The 20691-nt window shown below is 37.5% G+C and overlaps 2 protein-coding genes across 2 annotated transcripts in view; one reads left to right on the forward strand and one right to left on the reverse strand.

Moving 5' to 3' along the window:
• The first annotated feature begins 14 nt into the window (after window positions 1–14).
• LOC105274012 (ubiquitin specific protease 47) lies at window positions 15–7719 on the forward strand. The gene is made up of 4 exons (XM_011316801.1): window positions 15–104; window positions 751–828; window positions 1945–6167; window positions 6483–7719. Exons 3-4 carry the CDS (start codon window positions 1957–1959, stop codon window positions 6670–6672), a joined length of 4401 nt encoding a protein of 1466 aa, XP_011315103.1. The 5' UTR covers window positions 15–104; window positions 751–828; window positions 1945–1956; the 3' UTR covers window positions 6673–7719.
• A 1678-nt stretch (window positions 7720–9397) lies between these two features.
• LOC105274013 (TSC22 domain family protein 1) overlaps window positions 9398–20691 on the reverse strand; it is a 43809-nt gene continuing 32515 nt past the window's right edge. Inside the window, exons 3-6 of the mRNA XM_011316802.1 lie at window positions 16055–16157; window positions 15670–15692; window positions 12830–12991; window positions 9398–12037 (exon numbers count right to left, since the gene is read on the reverse strand). Of these exons, the coding sequence (XP_011315104.1) occupies window positions 11295–12037; window positions 12830–12991; window positions 15670–15692; window positions 16055–16157 (1031 nt within the window). The 3' untranslated portion in view covers window positions 9398–11294. The remainder of the gene's footprint in view (window positions 12038–12829; window positions 12992–15669; window positions 15693–16054; window positions 16158–20691) is intronic.

Below are 20691 nucleotides of genomic sequence, written 5' to 3' on the forward strand. Positions count from 1 at the left end.
TACGACTGTAAAAATAAAACTAGATGCACACACCTGGTTTGACGAAAACATGGCGTAGAGCGACAGAAGTGATTTTGTTACACATGTGTCAGCGATTTTTTTTGGTAAGCTAAATAACAAAAAACACTGATCACTGCATTGATGGGGAAAAAATTCTTTTAATTGGGTAACACGTGATTATTGAGTTGATAGACGGCTTTATTTCTGCGGTTTATGTAATGGTGATACTGGTGGGCTGAACTGAGGTACCCTGAGACGCATATTTCGGGGTTTTAACATTTCATCGACCATTTAATATGTTTTTATACGTTTTGTTATGAAATTAATTATTACTCCACCTATTAGATGATGTGGACAGTATTTTTCATTTAATTATCATGCATTTGAATTTTTTTAAATAGTTGTAAACAACGATTGTCCATCATTTTTTTGAGGCTTGCCAGGAGTACCTTTTGATGTCATATTTTTGAGTCTTTTTGAATGTTTCTACTGTTGCATTTGTGCTGTGTTAATTCTTAGGATTTTTACGTTAGCTATGCTATTGGGAAATGAACAGGAATTTTTTGGGAGCAGAGGGTTTATTCTGTTTAGTTATAACCGGTATTGTGATAATTTAGTGAGTCAGTAATCGTTATCTCATCCTAAACAACAACGCGGGAGGAATAGAACACAAATAATTATAATGGATAGAAATAAAACGTTCGAATCAAGACAGTTCTATTTATAAAAACAATTTCTCCTACATTACAGCCGCTCATGTATTCCAATTCTACTGATCGGACCAAATTCTGACCAACGTTGGAAACGATCGAGAAGCCCTAGATTACCGTAAGCATTGACAATATATTATTTTTAAATAAATAAATCATTAATCTATCGATTGTGATGTTTGCGTAATTGTTGAGTTTCGGAGAAACGTATTAATAAGGCTGTGGGAGTTTAGGAGCAGGGGACTCAAAGTGTGAAGAGCCATTTTCCAAGTCTTGGTTTAGATTGTCTAAATATAAATTCAACTGCTGTGAGAGAGATTTCTACACTGTGTAGTGCCGTGTCGCGTTTTAGCTCATGTCTTCAAGATACCCGCAGTCATGACGGCTTCCTGCTTTGTCGCATATATCAAGAACTAGAAGTATTCCACCTTTCTCATGGCCCAGTGCCAAAATTCCCATTTTGCCAATTGACGATAATGATCCCTCCCTTTTTTTCTCTTCTCTAGACGGATATTCTAGAGATTATCGCGCTTCATTCCGTAAATTTAGATTGAATTGAGACAAGTAGTTTTGGAGAAATTCGCGACTTTCATGCTTTTGTCAGGCACCAGTGAGAATTATTCTCGCAATTTCCGCTATCAATTATTCATTGTGAGATATCATTGGCTGTAGAAAATTTTAATCATTCATTTGGGGGAGAAAAACTGGATGAGTCACGAGTAATTTCTATGGAGTGACTGCAGATAAATTTATGATACAAGATAGATGATTGTAGAGTGGGCTCATTAATGATTTGCCAAATTAAAAACTAATGTTTTACGATATGTATTTAACGCGTTCAATGTGAAATAATCTAACAACTAGATAACATCCACAACTATTCAGAAATGTTGTCACTCAACAACAAAGAAGTCTTTGTCCATTTTCTCGATGAAAAGAATGATTTTTTCAAGTCTTTGGTACACTCTCCATTTATCCATTTTCAAATTGGCAATTAGTTATCAGTCCTGTCGTAGATTTCCAGTTTGCAAAGCAATCTCTGGTATAATCTACTTCATTAGTCATTCATTCGTTCTCCAAAAACCGCTGGTTCAAGAATATCACTTGTAGTCTTAAAGTGCAAGTAGTTATTGAGAATGTCGAGAATTGCATTCGATTCCCCTCATTAATTATTCCTCATTACTCGTGATTGCAAGCTGTTTGTGTAATTTTTAAATTCACTATTATTTTCCAGATAAAAACGAAAATGGTGGTGGTGGCAAAAGATTGTTTATTCTTTGACGAATTGATGGGCCCGTTCGCCAGGCACACTGATTTAACGCCTCCAGCAGTTAATCGTAAAACGGTAGTAGTAGTATCAGGCCTCGCAAACATCCACGCCAGAGTGCTGGGGCCTCTAGACGACACCACGAATGAAAAATCAGTTTTGTTCGGTCAAAAAGCCACAGCAAGTCAACTCTACAATGCAATATCGTACCTCTACAAAGACTACTCCTCTCCTGACTCCTTCAATCTCGTCCTGATGTACAAAGACAAGGAGTACCCTTTAAAATTTGAGAATAAACCGATTCCAAATCTCGATTTGGAGCCCTCTCAAGCCCCACTCCAAGGCTTCTACGCCGCCAACATCGGTGTCAATCAATATCCTGAAATCGTCAACGGAGACACACACAAAATCGAAAAAGATACTTCACACAAGACCCAAATCGAGTCCACTAGAATAGAATCACCACTGAAACATCCTAAGGAATTTTATCTGATGGATGTAGTACCTTCTGACTCTTCTCCCCTCAATGCCAGAAGTTTCTTAGTCTCTTCTTCGACTGTACTTGAAGAGCTCTACAATAACATCATCTTCGTCGGCGCTTCCCGTCCCACAGAATCCACAATAAGGCTGCACTACTCAACTGATCTATTTGGAGACTACACGGAGAACGTATTAGCGACCACACAGTTATTCAGTAATGTCGAAAGTCTTCGGAAAACGTTGGGAAAAATAGATTTTGAATTCAATCGACCAAATCAAATTCTATCACTCGAGTTGATGCTTAATCTCTCCGAATCGAAACCCGTTCTTCCCGCAATAATAATGAATGATTTGTTCAATCACCAGGAAGAATCATCCCCCGCGTCACCAAAATTCGTTTCAATTCTGGCTAAAATGAAGATGGGTGATGAAGCAAGAGTTGAGGCTCAGGACTTTCAGGCTGAGGCTAAATCAGAGATGGTATACGTTGGTCTGGTGAATCAAGCAATGACTTGCTATTTGAACAGTCTTCTCCAAGCTCTCTACATGACCCCAGAGTTTCGGAATGCTCTTTACAATTGGGAGTTTGTCGATGGAACTGAAAAGGACAAAGCTAGCAATAGTATTCCTTATCAACTACAGAAACTATTTCTCAACCTGCAAACGTCGACAAAAACAGCCGTTGAGACGACATCCTTAACAAAGAGTTTTGGATGGGATTCAACAGAAGCCTGGCAGCAGCATGATATTCAAGAGTTGTGTCGAGTGATGTTTGATGCTTTGGAGCAAAAATTCCAAAATACTCAACAGGCAGATCTCATCAATAGACTCTACGAGGGTAAAATGATAGATTACGTAAAGTGTCTGGAGTGCAGGACAGAGAAGTCACGAGAGGATACATTTCTTGATATTCCCTTGCCAGTCAAACCTTTCGGGAGTAATGTAGCTTATAATAGTGTGGAGGAGGCCTTGAGGGCATTTGTGCAACCTGAAACACTCGATGGAACTAATCAGTATTTCTGCGAGACGTGTAACAAGAAGTGCGATGCACACAAGGGTCTCAAGTTCAGTAAATTTCCCTACTTATTGACATTACACCTCAAGCGTTTCGATTTCGACAACAACACTTTTCACAGAATTAAATTGAATGACAGAGTTAGCTTTCCAGATGTTCTCAATTTGAATTCTTTCGTTCCCTCTGACAATCAAGAATCTCCAACTGCTGAGGAGGATGCTGGTGTCGGGGTTAAAGGCGACGATGGGTCGACCACTGACAGCGGGGGATTGGACGAGTGTCCTCTGAATTCAAATGGAATAAATGAGAATGGAATTACCAGCGAACCCAGTAGTGAGCATTTAAATAATCACGAGCAGGATGATTCAACAGAGGCATGGCAGCAGCACGATGATGAGGGAATCGACATGAGCAATGGGCCATCAACATCGACCACAGAGCACAGTCAGGAGGACACTCGTCATCAATCAGCTAGTGGCCCTTATGTCTACGAATTATTCTCAATAATGATTCACAGTGGTAGTGCCAGTGGCGGTCATTATTACGCCTACATCAAGGACTTCAGAACCAACGAGTGGCTGTGCTTCAACGATCAGAATGTCACTCCAATTACTGACGAGGATATTCAAAAAACTTATGGAGGAGGACCGACTAGGGGTTACTACAGTGGTGCTTACAGCAGTAGCACCAATGCCTACATGCTTATGTACCGACAGATCGATTCTCAACGTAATTGTTTACCAATGGAGGTCGACAATTTTCCTAACCACATACAGGATTTATTAGTTAAAATGAAGGAGCATGAGGAGGAGAGAAAACCTTATGACAGACCAGCACAGATGTACAGGATAAAGATTTACGTACGTCATCCTGTTGAGAATACTATGAAATCGAGAAAATTATTTTCCGTTCCTGATGAAACGTTGGCAGAGTTGACGGAGAAGGCTTGGAAAGCCTTGGACTTGGAAAATGTCGTGGATTTGGAGCAGTGTCGTCTTGCGACGTACGACGTTCTGTCAGCAACGATTGATTCAACGTTTGATGATCAGGAACAGGAGCCACTGGGTATTATTCTTCAAGAGTATAGTTTAGATATGCTATTAGAAATTCGTAAGAAGGAGGAACAATTTGAGCAGTATGAGCCAGGGGGTCTTGGTACCCGAGTCTTCCACATTGACTGCGTTGAGGAAAAAATTATCGATGGGCCAATTTACGTCAGGGGATATCGCGCGCAAACAGTTAAGCAGTACAAAGAGCAAGTGGGTGAAATTTTGAATATAAATCCAGATAAAATGGTGGTAGTTCTTCAAAAATATCCATCAGGTGTCCGGGTTATTATGAATAATGGTAATCAATTGGTAAATGAAGGATTTCTCACTGGAGTACGAGTATTTGTTATGGATAAAACGGATAACAATTTGGCGGAGTTTATCGATAAATTTGAAACATTAATTTGCCTTGATGTTGAATTACCTGACACGAGCGAAGAAGTGTTGGAGGAATTGGGAATTCAATCGTTAGAGAGTAGACAGAGGGAGCTTAAAGAGTTGAAGGAGCAAAAGGAGCTGAAAGAAGCTGAGAAAATAGATAATCAGAAGAAGAAGAGTGAAGTGGGTGAGGCAAGTCAGCAGAAAGAGGAATCTCGAGATCAAGCGAGCAACTCGTGCCCTGAGGCTTCTGCCTGTGATAATGAGGAGTGGCAGGAGCAGAGTAATAGTGAAGACAGTAGCCTCAGTGATAGCGATAGAACACTCGTTGGAAATGCCTCAGAAGACGATGAAATTGGACTTGTGACTGTCGATGATGAGTGGTATCGCCACAGCAAGTCTATAAATGAAAAGACCGATTGGGACATGGATCACGAGGAGGAGATGGGTTATATTTTCAAGGCTACACCTTATGATAAAAATAATCAGAAACATCTGAGGGTAATTGTGGACAAGAGGATGAAGTTCTGCACTTTTAGAAAACACCTAGAGCCATTCGTTGGTGTACCAATGGAGAGTTTCAAAGTTCTGAGACAAGCACTCGATACTACTGATGTTGATTATATGAGACCCACGAGTTCATTGAGAATTTGGGATGACGAGGAGAAAATTAGTATAAAATTGGGCAGAGCTCTGAGGTCTCATGAATTTAGGGTTAAAGTATTCGTTTTGGACCTGGAAAATTCTAGTAAATCTTGTGAGGCTTTGTTTGAAGCCACTATATCGAAAGATGCTACGGTGGGTGCTGTGAAAAAACAGCTGTTGGCTGAATTGCAACGAAAACACGGTCAGTCCATTGATTTTGAACAGTGCAGACTTAGGAAAAAGGACCTTCAGAATCCATCCAAAGTTCTACTGAATGAACAGAAAATAAGAGACGTTGGATTCATGTCACAGCCTCAGCTGTTTATTCAGGAGTGGTGGGAAGGGGGAAATGTTACTAGTACTAATCAGATTTTGGTGATGGTGGCGAGGGTTTCGATGAATGACCAATTTTTGGGATCCTTTCAAGAAATTGTACTTGATGAGAAGAGTTATGAGGAGTTGGCGAAAAAAATTATGGCATTATCGATGATAAGGTTGGAGAATTTACAGCTTACCAAGGGAAAGTGGCCGTGTAATTTGTATGAGACGCGGTTGTATTGGACACCTGCTAATCCGCCCTTGCAACTTGGAACACTTGAGGATGGTTCTTGTATTCTTTACAGGTATTATATCATTTTTCCTGCAATCATGAATATTCAATTGTCGAAATGCATATTGTAATGATATTTCAGTACAAAAGATTTAGATTCTTTTGAAATATAAAATCCAGCGGCCAATTTTAATGGAATTGAACGAGGATAGAAATATTTTCGTAGACACCTTTTTTGTAACTCTCGTTTTGATCTGTAAAAAATGTATCTACAAAAATATCGCTATCTTTCCTCCGTATCGATATATTAGCTAAAAATTGGCCCAAAGAATGGACGTGTGAATACATCCACAATATTCGTATTAAATTTTCAATTTTCCCTCAACAGAGATCGTGATGATCGGTGGTCATCGAATTTTCATGGGGAGTCCACGGGGGATTGTGACTTCGAAAAAAGGAGATCAAAGTCATCAGCGCGTTTCAGATTAACGTCTCGTCCAAAAGGCCCCAGAGGTTACAAAGACGCCGAGAGCCCGAGACGCGAAAAAGCCCTTAAAATATATCTCGACGATAAATGATCCACCTGTGAGACTGTCAGTATTGATCCAATCTCGCAGATCCACCAGATTCTGCAGATCACACAGTGCTGAACAATTTTTATTTTTATTTATTTTTTTTTCTCTTCTAATGATAAAAGAAAAAAATATGATTGGTACGTGACTCGCCAGCCAATTTTTTTTATTCTTCATGTAAGAAATGGGAGGAGAGAATCCGCACTCTCCTCTCTTCATCATGTTTAGTTTTTTTTTTCTTTCGTCATTATTACTACTCGAAATATCAATCATACCTGTAATTACGAAATGGAATCCCTCTTTTTCCTTTTCCTCGAGCATTTACCCTCGCAATTAACGTGCATATTCACTAAATCGAGCTTACGGAATAAAAAATGAAAAGATTAAAAGAAATACCGTGATATTTACAAAATAATATTGAAAGGTATTTTCGTAGGTAATTGGAATAATTAGACTCTGTGGAGAAAATTGGGAGAATAATAGCCGAGGTTAAATGATTATTTTTTAATGACTAAAATTAAAGGAAAAATAGGGATTTCGGATGAAAGCAGTTTCCTCCTCAAATTTAATCGACGATCAACTATACCTTCTATCTGTATCATACGCTGTAGTTATGAAAGAAATTATATTTATAATTAATTATTCATGATTAAAGAAAGGAAAAAAGCTGAAAAAAGAAAATATACAAAGCTTCATTGGACTTTTTAGTCTTTGGTATGTTTTTCATTAACTGTAGAGTAATGAATGGCAGAAAGTTATCAGATGTAATTAACCATCTTGTTATTTTCTGTCTGATTAATTTGATTTTGTTTTGCCAATTTTTATTGTTACTTTCCGTATTATGAGGCACTCAGCGATTTATTTATTGAATATTTGTTGAGCGTGTTAAAAGTGCCGAATTTTTTCATATGGAAGCAGATAATTGAAGGTCATTTCAATCGATTTTTTAAGAATGTTCGATAGATTATGCAGCAATTCATCATTGTGAAAATTTTTGAGAGAATGGAAAATGACAAAAAATTAAATACACTGTGAAAATTTTTTCTTTTATTATTTACAGTTGTTTTTTGCTTCTTGTTCTATTTGTTTTTTTTTTTCATTACGTGAAATTTACTGCAACTCTATTTCTCCCTGCTCGATAATGAGCAGTGCATACATTTTTCATCGTGATCTACACTTTGTTCTGCAGGACAGAAAAAACAATAGTCTAGTAATAGTTATCGCGACAAGGTACAATCGATTTTTCTTATTCTGGCACATTGTTTATAATATAAAAATGAATTAGTTTGAATACCTGTGAGCGAGTACGATGGTACGATAAGTCTCTACAGATTTTGTTTGTCCAGCTAGTCATCTACACGATATAATTTTTTTTTTAATGATTAATTTAGTACATCTCACTTGGAAAAACTACTTGCACCGGTCTCACATTGAAGAGCAGTCGTAATCACATTTTACATGAAGAAAGCTAATTATTTACACACACACTTATGCATAAACACAAGACGCAGTAAAAAAAAAAGAAAATTAAAAATTGACATTCTGTCAAATTTAATCATTCGTTCTCTGTACTACAGTAAAGTAACAGAGAGAGTTTCTGATTAGCTGGGGAAAAAATTCAGGAAAACTAATAGCAAGAATGATTTCAATTCCCAATTGAAGATCAAACTTGATTCCTTCTCGCGGGCATTATCATCAGCATAAATAAAAGATTGAAAAAAATCTCTGATCAGAAAACCTCTCTTTCACTTTAAATTATTCTTATAAAATTTCTCCACTAATGCACATTCCTCACTGCTATCTGAAGTGATACAACTCAATAATAAAAAAAATTAGATTCTTGCCTCTTGGACTAAAAGTTACTACAAAGTGAAAATATTTTCCTCACAAGTTTCTCATTGAAATTATCCATTAAAATGAATTGATATTAAAACCATAAAAATTGCGTGATTTTTCAAATATTCTAAAATTTCAATTAAAACAAACTCCTCTATTTTTAAACAAACCTATTGAGAGGCAGAACCAAGATTGAAAAAAAAAACGAATTCAAAAAATAAACGATCCACCAGAGATCAACCTAATTTTATCCCAAATGAGTTGCATTCCTCCAGACATGGCTCTCATCGCTCATCACCACAGATTTTTCATAAATAATATTCACTCTCTTAAAAACGTACGTTGTATCTTCCCAATGATGTTTATTGACTCAGTAAGGGACGGAATGTGCAATTTTCGAGGACTATTCAACACGCCCGGGGGTTCCAACGAAGGTGAGGAGCAAGAGGGGGAATAAAATGAAAATAAAAAAAATAAATGGATAATAAAAAGGTCGACATAACGCTTGTGCGTGAAGGCACAAGAGTGCAAAGAAGGGTAGACGGTGTACACGGGGGTCGCGCCAACACATATCTCGATATCAGACTCTTCGATCTTGACCGAGTCCCTCGCCGCCCGTATATTTACATGTATAATTTATATATCCCGCCCGTGAAACGCAGAAAAGAAAGATGCTAGGGCGGGTACGAGGCCACAAGAGACGATGCACATACTCCACCTACTACCCAATGTATATGGCCATTATATTGCTTGGGCTCGTTGAAAAATTCCCCTCGGAATCTCAATTTGCGGTAATCCCCCCCCCCCTCCCCCCATCCTCCCTCTTTCCTTCCCCTTGCGCTCCCACCTCCCTCTGTCTCCCCCTGCCTCCCCCTGCCTCCCCCGATTTCACCCATCTACCCTCTACCCCATCTCTTCGCCGTTTTTTTTATTCCACATTTTTTTCACGTCTTTAATTCTTCCCACGAGACGGTGATTCATGTGCACGTGTCTCCTTGGCTTTTCGCGTTCCCCTTTTCAGCGTTCACACGTTTTAGTCTCATTCATCAGACCTGATATGCATTTTCAATTTTAGATAAAAACATTTTTCACCATTCGCATTATCAATTGACAGCTCTAAGAGCCCAGTACAATCGCTCAATCACACGGATAAACTCTATTTGAATATAAATAATTTATCAAAACGACGAGGAATATTTACATCACTAGGTCTAAGTGAGAATGTCATTGTTCTCCTATATGTTCATTTACTTTCACGATTTTTGAGTAGTGACATGTACTCAAGCCTTTATACAGTACTTCTTCAGTTAAATTATTACTGATAATAATTTTCTCTCCATTATGTTTCAACTAAATTTTACATCTTAAAAAAAAATGTAAAATTCAATATTTTTTACACTTAAAATGATATATTACTTCAGTATCTCCTAAAAACACTGAAATACTCTGTAATTCAGTAATTGCTTATCTCTCAAGATAACCCTCACACCAATCTTCAAAAAAAAAAATCACAATAAATTAAAAATTCCACTCATTTCTATAAAATTTCATTCTTGCATACTAAAGTGATAAACGAGAAAATTCACTTTAACCCAGAAACTAACGAAGATATCGCAATGACCGTAATAACCTTTTCCCTAGCATTTAAAAAGTTCTACAAAAAAGATTGGGACGACAATCCTGCTATCTCCTCTCATTTCCTCGCTATTTCCAAAAAACTCAGCGAAACATAAGTGTTACCACTCAAAACTCGAGTCTTCCGTAGCAAAAACCCTCTGAAGATTCTTCTGAGGCTTTAGCTTCTCAGGCCGCCAGTTTCTCTCTCCATCCCCGACCTTTTCTTTTCATCTGCACATTGTGACCGCGAGACCAGCAATTAATTACTCCGTGGCCGCTAGGCTCTGTACTCCAATGCATTGTTGCATCTGTTGCGCCTCTTTGTCTTTCACACTCGTACACATTGACGCTTCAATAAAAAAAGAAATGAAGACAAAAAAAAAGGGCAACAACCACAGGCACCCACAGTGTCTTGTGCCACGGCTTTCTCGTTACTAATAAATTAAACTTCGTGTAAGTATGGAGGCGACCTGTCTTCTCTCCACGTACACAGGATATGCACCAAAGGGGACATTAATGATATCCTGACAACGTTCAATCGATATGTTAAAATTCCATTCTCCCTCCTCATTTTTTTAACTTTCTAATAAATGTTTTCCAACAGCTTTTTGTCTCCCCACAGCTATAACCAGTTTATCGTTTTATAGTGTTGGTTTCATTGTTGCGTGCGTCGTGAAGGTACGACGGGCGAAACGGAATTGAGTAAAAGCAAAACACGAGGGAAGCCAATAGCAAAAAAAAAAGAGAACATTGAAAAAAAGAAATTCAAAAAACAGAGGAGAAAGGTTGAGATTGGGTCCATTGAACATTGGCTGGTTGAGAGAAAAAAATATATAAAGAATGATGGCAGGAAGAGGGGAAGAATGAGAGGGAAGAAGTCCCTAAGGGGCTACCAGTGCGGACGTCGAATTACGAAACACCTGTTCCAGAAAATAACTTCATCAGATTCGTACTCGTGCAAATTTTGGGCAATGCTTCCACTGTATCCTGGCTTTTTGGTGATGCTAATCATCATCGAACAAAAGAAAGGCGTGAGCACAGCATGTGACTGTCCCCCAAAACCCCTGAATCCCCTGAATATATTTGTGTGCAATTTGAAGATGAAGAGGAGTTGCTCAGGTGCTCTGAGGGAATCCTCCGTTTATCCCTCATCATGAAATAATAATTGTTTAGAATCAGATATAATCCGAGGGTGTCGTTGACTCATTAATCGCTGCCAATCTGTATTGTCCCTGGTCCTGATTAATCGGTGTGTTCAAAGCTGGTAGATTCGACTGGTGATTAGTGGAATTCGAGCTCAAATCGCTGTAGTAAGCGCTACTGGGTGCACTGCTGAGAAAAGGTCCATCAGGTTCATTATCACTACCTGTGTATCCAGTATTTTGGTAAGAGGGATTAACATCACCAGCACTGCCATTATTCCTTTGACTCTGAACGTGGTGATGATGATGGTGATGATGATGATGAGGATGTGGATGAGTATGATGATGATTTTGAGTATGTGGTGGGATTGGAGTGGATGGCCCATTCTCGTACATCTCGTAATCAGGCTCTTTTAACCTCTGACTATGTCTCGTTCTGATTGAATCCCTCTTTAGTGTCTCATTATCACTGGTTGAGTATCTCCTGTGGAGACGTGATGCATCCAGCTCGTGGTACTCATCCTCATCACCTGGTGTTGTAACACCATCGCCATACGTCGAACTACCCCTCAGCTGTAATTGTAGATCACTGGCATAACTCGCTGTCTGTGAGTCCAATTCAGCGTACAGTGCCTCATCAGTCTGCATGTGGGTGTAGTGATTTTCAACTGGTAAATTAATGGCACAACGATGCTGTGGTAGACTCAGGGGGGTCGTTACAACCCCGGCTGTGCCACCTCCACGACGAGAACCCAGCCAGGACCATACGTTATGTCCTGCAATTAGAGATTAAGTACTTGTGATGCCATTTGTTTTTTTCAACTCGGAGATTAATTCGATATTTTCGGAAAGACATTTTTCAGTCTGGAGTGGACGGTTAGCATGGGATACCTTAGGCCGTAGGTAGGTAGATCATTTATAATTCGGGAGAGAGACAAGGAATTGTTTCATTGTCTTCGTTCCGGCTCTCGGAGGATCGCAGGGTGAATTTAATTTTAGAAGAGTTTAGTGGCGATTCTATTTAAGTAATTCGCTTCAATGAATTTACACGGGAAATTCTGATATTTAAGACTTCATTTGGTTTTCATTTATTTTCGATTTATTTACGGAGAATTCTGCCGTGAATTCCGATTTGTAGTGGTTTTTTATTTGGGGAAAGCGATAATTAGTCTGGGTTTTGCTGGATTTTAATCAATTGAAAATTGCGTAAGGCGAATGAACAATTAGAATTTATCGTAATAATTTTTAAATTGTCTCTAAAGAGAACACTCTTAAATATTTATCTTTATATAGTAGTACTGAACTTTTGAAAATCAAATTTTAATTGAGGGGTAATCATAAATTAGCCTGAGTTTAGAGAGATCTAATCGGATTTAATCCCGATTTAGCCAGACATTGATTTAATTAAAAATTACGTAACTCGAATGAAAAATTATTAAAAAATGAATCTTTCCCCAGATTATGTGATAAGAATTCCTAACTAGCCTCTGAATAAAATAAATTCCATTGAAAATCCCTCTACCTCGAATTTATCATGGGATTTATCCCGTCATCTATAAGGAACTTACCAGGGGTAGGTGTAACATCATGATAAGGGGGTAGCTTATCAAGTTCTAGTGGCGGTCTATCAGGTATAACCGATACCCCACCGCCTCCAGCTACACCGCCAGCCCCCGAGGTGACGGGCTCCTGGGGATTCGCCTCATCAACGCCTACGCCGCAGCAACCGCCTGTGAATAAAAAAAATCAACCGAACAATAGTATAAATATCAATCCAGAGGAATAAAATGGCACGATGGAACAATGAGACAAAGGAAAATGCAGTTCCCCTGTTATTTATGACAAAGATCGATGGCAAAGAGGAGCGGTCATAGGGGAAATTAGGTTGAATTTCTGTTAGGGGTGGGAGTGGCTCCTCAAATTTCACCCCACGTCATATTTTTCGACACGACCGTTGAACTCATATTCTCATACATTTCTTTACCTCGTACTTTTTTTTTATTTCCACGTAACCTGTCTCGGTGTAATACTGGGGATCTAACGAGAGGGACATAAAAAAATCCAGAGGAGGGGAGGACGAAGCTGCTCAAGTGCCAGGTGAGGGTAGATATTTGGAATTCTGATATGGTTCCAGTATATTTACCCGTTCCTTTACATACGGTATTCTCTCTTTACCCCTCGAGGCATTATGACATACACGAGCATATGAAAAAGAGATGCGAAGGGATCCCCCCACTGGCTTTATTCCTCTTCTTCCAACTTCTCGTCTCGCCATTGTGCTCATGTCATCGAGACATCCAGACTGGATTTTATAGATCACAGAAGCCGCTGCTCAGGAATGCAAAAACGAAAATAACTCATCGTCCAATATCTGTCCACACTTCCATATTTTAATATACGCGGGCTCTTGTTTGCGGAATACATTTTGGACGAGTGGTAATAGGAGACATTGAAAAAATCATCGAAATAAATAAATACGTTTTTATAATAATTATTTTTCTCTCAGTGCAGAATTCTGTAGCAAAGTGCTAAACTACGATAAGAGCACAATTTCTGTTGATGAGTTTTCCCGAAATATCTCGAAATTCCGAAAAAATACCGATATTTTCATAATAACCTTTTTTGTAGTGTTCCCATTTCTCTACAAAAACTATCTGACCAAAAATATCGCTATCTCCCTTCAATTCCAAGATATTCGTAAAAAGGTAGTCACGAGAAAAAATCGCGTATCCCAATTTACCATTTCTCAATAGAATTCTGTGTAAAGTTTGATGTGCACTAAATCTCAAAGGAAGTAGGAGGCGAAATTGATGCGATTTGATGATAACTCAATCACATCGAGGTAATAATGAATGATTCCTCAAGGTCTACCTATTTACTGGACTCCCACAGATACTGGCCACAGGCCAAACAGTTATCATCATCAGTATTATGTACACACACGGCCCTCAAAGGTAGCCAAGAGGGGTCGAAAGGATTGATTGGCGTTTAATTAGTTGGCGTAATGGAAGCGGTAGTATATACATCGGCAATGTAAACAACCCATGTGGTTTGAGGAAGAAAGACACCAGTATATAACGACCAATGGTGTACCAGAGAGAGAGGAGGAGACAGGCGACACAGTGGACAGTGAAACGCGTCTAATTAACTTTCCGATTTGAAATCAACCGTGCCTTTGGTGGCTGATAGCATCAGCACTGGCGTCGTGGCGTACGTGCGCCTGCCACACGAGATACATACACTGATTTTTATTCTATTTTTTCATTTGCTTTTTCATTTTTTTATTTATTTGCTTCCCTCTTTTTTACTTCCCTCAACGTCCAACGCCGAATTAATTATCCGACACTCCAACAAGACCTGCACTGTCCTCCCGAGGTCCCCAACGGGTTCAAGGAGTCATCTGGGTTATAGAGCCATTTCAATCCGGGGGAAAGTCTAAGGGATTTTTAAGCTATATCTATACTTCGTCCAACGACAATTCGCCTGTATTAATTCGAAAATGGTTGTTTCGCTGTTCATTCATTTGTATTTGTTATTGCATTTTTTTTTGTGTGTAGGGTAAATATTTCAGTCGGTTCCTGCTCTGAATAACACGGAATTATGATGCTACACTGAAAAATATCAGAATGAAAATAATACTGTTAAAAACATCACAACGACAAAACGACACAATAAAAAACAACAGCCGAGAAATTATAGAATTTTAAATATCATGAGCTAATGATAATATAAAATCAAAATATCGCGAGAGGGAAACCGAATGGAGAATCGGTTTTGTAACGATTATGACATTTTCAGTGTGTGTTATTTTCATCAATAACATTTTTCATTGTCATATTTTTCATCATAATATTAAAAACTGATACTGCGAATTTTTACGCTGTTATTTACCCTTTAATTAATATTGATGCGATCAGAATTCAGACTAGCCGTGAATTTGATGAAATAATTTCAGTCACATCGTACCATTAGGCGGATTGTTATTTCGCGAATGGGTAAATTACCAGTTTTTTTTATATTTTCGATCTCCCCGCATCAATACCTGCGACGAAATATTATGCGGTGCTCTGTGGGGGTGATTATCGTGGAAAATGGAAGTTTTAATTTTATTATTGCTGTGCAGCGAAACGTCACTGGCCCCATGAACTTTACACCTCGATTCAACCCACCCTCTCACGTTTATCCCCCTGGGAGTTGATTTTTTAGCGTGAACCCTGACAATTTTCGCAGGGGATTTATAGACACCATTGGAGAGGGACCACTCGAGAGAGCTTGATTGTCGATGTAGATAATCATTCGATCGTTATCGGTAGCGACGTATGAGAGATCGCTGGGTTGTGTAATTGGAAAGTATGAAGGACCTGGGAACTCAGTGGACTATTTGACGTTTTCTGAATCAATGTCTTACCTCTGCCACCGGCGCTTTTTATTCTGTAACAAATAATTGAGAACGAGTGATTAATTGAGATATCATCAACTGCTTTAAATTACTTTGATTGACGATATTAATAAATCAATTGGAAAAAAAAAGAGAAAAGGAAAAAGCCTTCAACTAAAATGACAACTGAATTCTCAAATCGAAGATTCTTTTAAATAATAATAATGATAATATTAATCATGTAAAATTATTATACGTATTGATCATTAAATATTGGGAATTGTTAAAATTGAAGTTATAGTTGAGTTTATCGCGTTATGGGGCGGATTAAAATGAAAAAGAAAGCGGTTTTTAATGAGAATAATTTAACATTTCGATTAACAATATTTATTTTAATAAAGATCAATGAACGTACCTTCTGCAGTGAAGAAGGGTAACCATAACGACAGCCCCAATCGCTGCTGAGATGAGCGATACAATAATGAGTGTCAAGACCCAGCCAAATTCACCAGGTGCCTCTGCAAAAAAAAAAAAACAAACAGATAAATAAACGAGTCAACATTAAAGTGATGTTTAAATTCCATCCACTGTTCTGCGGCAGATGTAAACTACACAGACAACCGCAGAGTAGTTAGTATAAATGTGACATGGCAGTATCCCGTAAATAAGTCGTCTTCAACTGGCATGGAAATAGTGGTAAACTACCAGTGCGATAATTGGCGCCTCTATCCACCACCAACTGTTAACCAACAGTCACCACAGGAGGTTTAAAAAGCCCCAACTAAACTTACAAACGCTCATTTCCATCACTATTTTCCTCCAGCTATTTTCTAAACAGCCGCCAGCCTTTTCTCACTCGACTGTAAATTCCCATCGACAAAATAAGACTTGCATTCAATCGTGTAATTACATTGTGATGTGCAACCGTTACTTCCGCCCCAGGAGTACATTACGATGAAAGTTTAAAGAAGAAAGTTAATGAGGGAAGTGCACCAGAAAATTTTCAGCGTCATGTAAAATGAAAATAAACTGGTGGAATTGAAATTGAGAGGCTGGATGATGAGGTGAAATTTTCTCCTCGTTACGGATCAATTTGGAAATTTTTACTCTTCATTATAAATAATTAGGTGGAGTTGGATTTTTTGGGGGGGGGGGGTGTAGTCTGGGCTTTCGCACGATATAACGAGTGATTCTCGACTAATTGCGATCCGTGGGGGGGAGCGATCTGAGGAACCACCCACGTATTCGATCACTGATACAAGCCATCGCCATTGCTAATTATCCCGGACCATGCACGAATTGTCGGGTGGTTTCCACTCCATGTAAACACCACCCACCGTCTTCACGATTCTCACTCTTTAAAATGAAATAGAAAAATATATAAAGAGTATATTTTGAAAATTTGAAAGAAAATTGACGGACAATATTGGAAATCCCAGAAAATTTCGGACTCAATTCAATAGAATCGCTAATTATGTGAGTGTTAATTCAAAATTTGATTACAATTTTCAATTATAAAATGTATATTTAGTAATTATTTATAATAATTGAACTGTTTTATTATATTGTAGTAATTTATAATAATTTGTCGTTATCATTATCGATTTTTTAATTAATTATTCATTGAAATTGTAATGAATGAAAAATTTAAAGAATTTATTGCCTGATTTTAAATATTTTTCATTATATTTTCCAAGTAAGGAAAAATAAAGTAATAACAATGAGTTATTAACAATAATATAAACCAAAAACTACAAAAAAATAAATGAACATAAAAAAAATATTTTCTATCAAGAGCGGAATGATCCTAGCAAAGATAAAAATAAAGAATTAGTTAACGATTCAAGGAATCATCCGAGTGCATGAATCTTTCAACTGGAGCGACATTTCCAATAAAAAAATAAACGACGCAAATTTTTCTGTTGCCAAAACGAAATGGAAATTGAGTTAAACCCCGACAGGTGGGTGATTAAAAAATGACAGTGTAGAAAAAAAAAGGGGCTGAAAGGATAAAAAGAAAATGCTGGAGAATCGACACAAGACGAGACATAACTTTGAATTAACTCTGACAGGACACGAATGAGCGCGAATGAGTTCTCGAAATGAGAACGTCTCTCATCGTCTCGTTGGCTCATCTCCTCGTCTCTGACGTTAACATAACAACTTGCACGGTACCTGCCGATAAGACGTTAACACGAAAAGTTATCGATCATATCTCCCGCAGAGAGACAAGGATACGAAATGAATTGGAATGAAGTAGTGGAGGAAAACTCCAAGGATAAAAGAAAAGTCATCCCCGGGGAGAGAACAAGTCTACAGTAGGCTAGGAGACTTGTCAAAAAAAAAATAAATCCAGTGAACACTTTCCAATTTCCAATTACAAATGATAAATGACATTTACATTCCTCTATCGATTTTTCATACTAGACTCCATCCTCGTTTCTGACACTTCTGACACCTTCCCACAAGATTTAAGCCTCAGATTAATAATAAATTTGAATTGTCTCGAGATCTTTCTTGTCCTTCCCATTGAGAAAAATTATCAATTTAGCCCTGGATTTATCTGGATAATTCCTGGCGTCAGGTAAATTTATTTGGCAGAAGCAATTTTGCGGTTTCGGTACGTTTTTTAGATTAATTGTTGATTTATTGAAATTTAAGGCACGAAGTCATTTGAATTTTCAATTTTATGAGCTTGGATTCGATTTCAATTAAAAGGTTATTATTAATTAATTTCTTGTTCATCTTGAAAATTTAAGAAAATTATGGGTTTCAAGTTGAATAATTATAATTTTAATTGATTAATTAAATTTTCAATGTGATATGGATTAAAAAATTGTGAATTACCGTAATACTATTATCAGTAGACGATTGTTTAAAATTTTCAAAGTGTTTTTACTCGAAAATTCAAGTGCAATTTTCAAGTTTGGATTATCAGCTAAAAATACTCGTATTTTTGAATAATTATTACGAACAGTAAAGTTTGTATTCCCCACAAGTTCGACGAAACTTTCACTGAACCACTCGGTCTCATTAATTTTATGACTCCTCAAAAGTAATTCATTGTTAATCAGCGGTAATTCTTTTTTCAAGTGCAGATCAAAAATGTCCGTTTTACGCGAAAACAGTAACTCATGTCGCTGATAAAAAAAAAATTCCCGATGATATACTAATCTCCATTTTATTTTTTCTGAAGACTCCAGAAACAGCCGCCCAATTAATCATATATTAAAATGTACGTTTCTCACGGAGAACACCTGCGGCAGAGGTCCCGCATTTCGTTTTCGATTCGAAGACCCAATTAAACTTCATGATTTAGGGAGTGCATTTATCAGCTACTTGCTTACACTTCATCCCACGTTCTCACTCGGCTCACATCTCGGTTGAACATGAATCATTTTGTCCTACACGGTGGAAATTTTTTGCAAAGATTACCATGAAAATGGCGTTAAAATTGCACGTGGAAGTGTAACGGACATGCATCATGCCAGCTCTAATAAAAATTATAACGTTCTTTGTTATTTCGAGTCGAAACTTCAGTTTTTTCTCAATCAAAATTTCGGAAAGGAATAATTCATTTCATTAAAGTAAAATTTGTCTCCCCAACTCGGGCAAAATGAGAAAATTTCCCGGCTATTTACGTTTCGTTTACATTTCCTAATATTCTACTTTCCTAATTTTCAAAATTAAATTCATAAAATTCACGAGCTCCAAATATAATTTCCCCAATATTCATCATGCATTCAAAAACCTGAATTATTCTGACATCATCAACATTTGTTGAATTTCAAAATGTTCAACCAATTTTCATTCTCAAAAATCACACCGAATATATAAAATAAAACTCCCATAAATACCTCTCCCATACTTAACATTACTTTTAAATAAATTCAAAAAGCCCGAAATTGTCCAAATTATTTCTATTTAAAAAATTTTTTACGATAATTTTGTGTAAGAAATTCCTGAAGGGATCAAAGTTTTTATTTGAAATACCGAATGGCGTTATGAGTATTACATATTCACGGTTCATCACCCCCGGGAGCAAGAGAGGCCGTTGAATTAATTCGATATTACGGCGGGTTTTGAAGTGTCTTAAAGGCACTATATGGTGAGTTAACCTGCGGAGGTAATTGTTCGGCAGGGATCACACGAGAGAAGCTGTCATTTTACGAAGAAGCGGCCACACCTCCAATCGACTTTGACCGATAATTCAGGAGATCGAGTGACAGATAATTCAATCGGGAATGAAACGATTGCATCTCAATCTAATGCAGAGATTCCGGTCCTGGAGGAGATGGAGATCAATCCAACGGGACATCATCGAGGCCCATTGTTAGATTATCATGGCCTTTTTTTATATCATTTTTATATGATATCACATATACTTTGCGTGATCGTTACGCTTCGTCGAGAACTGACTGGTTATATTTTCTCTAAAAGCCGGTTTCTATCGCGTGCCAGACATCGATTGACTCGTTCCTGTCGCTCACTAAATTCACTATTCAGAAGTGCCGTTCAGGTGTGTCGGCGAATTTTTGAAAAATGGATAGATAAAAATGGCATTAAATGATTAAATGATATGTGGAATGATTTGAAAATATCCTGAGGAGTGCCGATGTCAATTGCGGAATAATTTATGGGAATTCTATGAGAGATGTCGTTTATATTACGCGGCAGTGATGATGGCTAAATTGGATTTACGAAACATCAAGTTTTTGCGGTAAAGGAAAAATTGCGGAAACATTACCCAGTGAAATACACGTCATTTTTAGATTATATTTCATATGTACGTTGTGTGCACACCGAGAAAAAAAATAATAAATGCGGAATAAAGTTCAATTGCAATTTTACTTGTTTGCGAAAATTCAATTTAGAATTTATTATTCGTTAAAATACGCACGAAGATGCGACTTAATTCATCAACTCTTGAATAATCACAAAAAGTTAATATAAAAATAGAATTAAATAATTAATTCTCTTTCAAATTCATAAAACGCCATTAACATATTCTACCGCATTAATTAATTTAATGATTTAATAACAAATAGATTC

Source organism: Fopius arisanus, unplaced genomic scaffold, assembly GCF_000806365.1.
Source record: "Fopius arisanus strain USDA-PBARC FA_bdor unplaced genomic scaffold, ASM80636v1 scaffold00009, whole genome shotgun sequence".
NCBI lineage: Eukaryota > Metazoa > Arthropoda > Insecta > Hymenoptera > Braconidae > Fopius > Fopius arisanus.

Excerpts from the sequence above, each read along its gene's own strand:
- LOC105274012 (XM_011316801.1), top strand. The coding sequence starts at position 1,957 with ATGGTGGTGGTGGCAAAAGATTGTTTATTCTTTGACGAATTGATGGGC. Across the intron at positions 6,168-6,482 it reads GGTTCTTGTATTCTTTACAG|AGATCGTGATGATCGGTGGT; the intron begins GTATTATATCAT and ends TTCCCTCAACAG.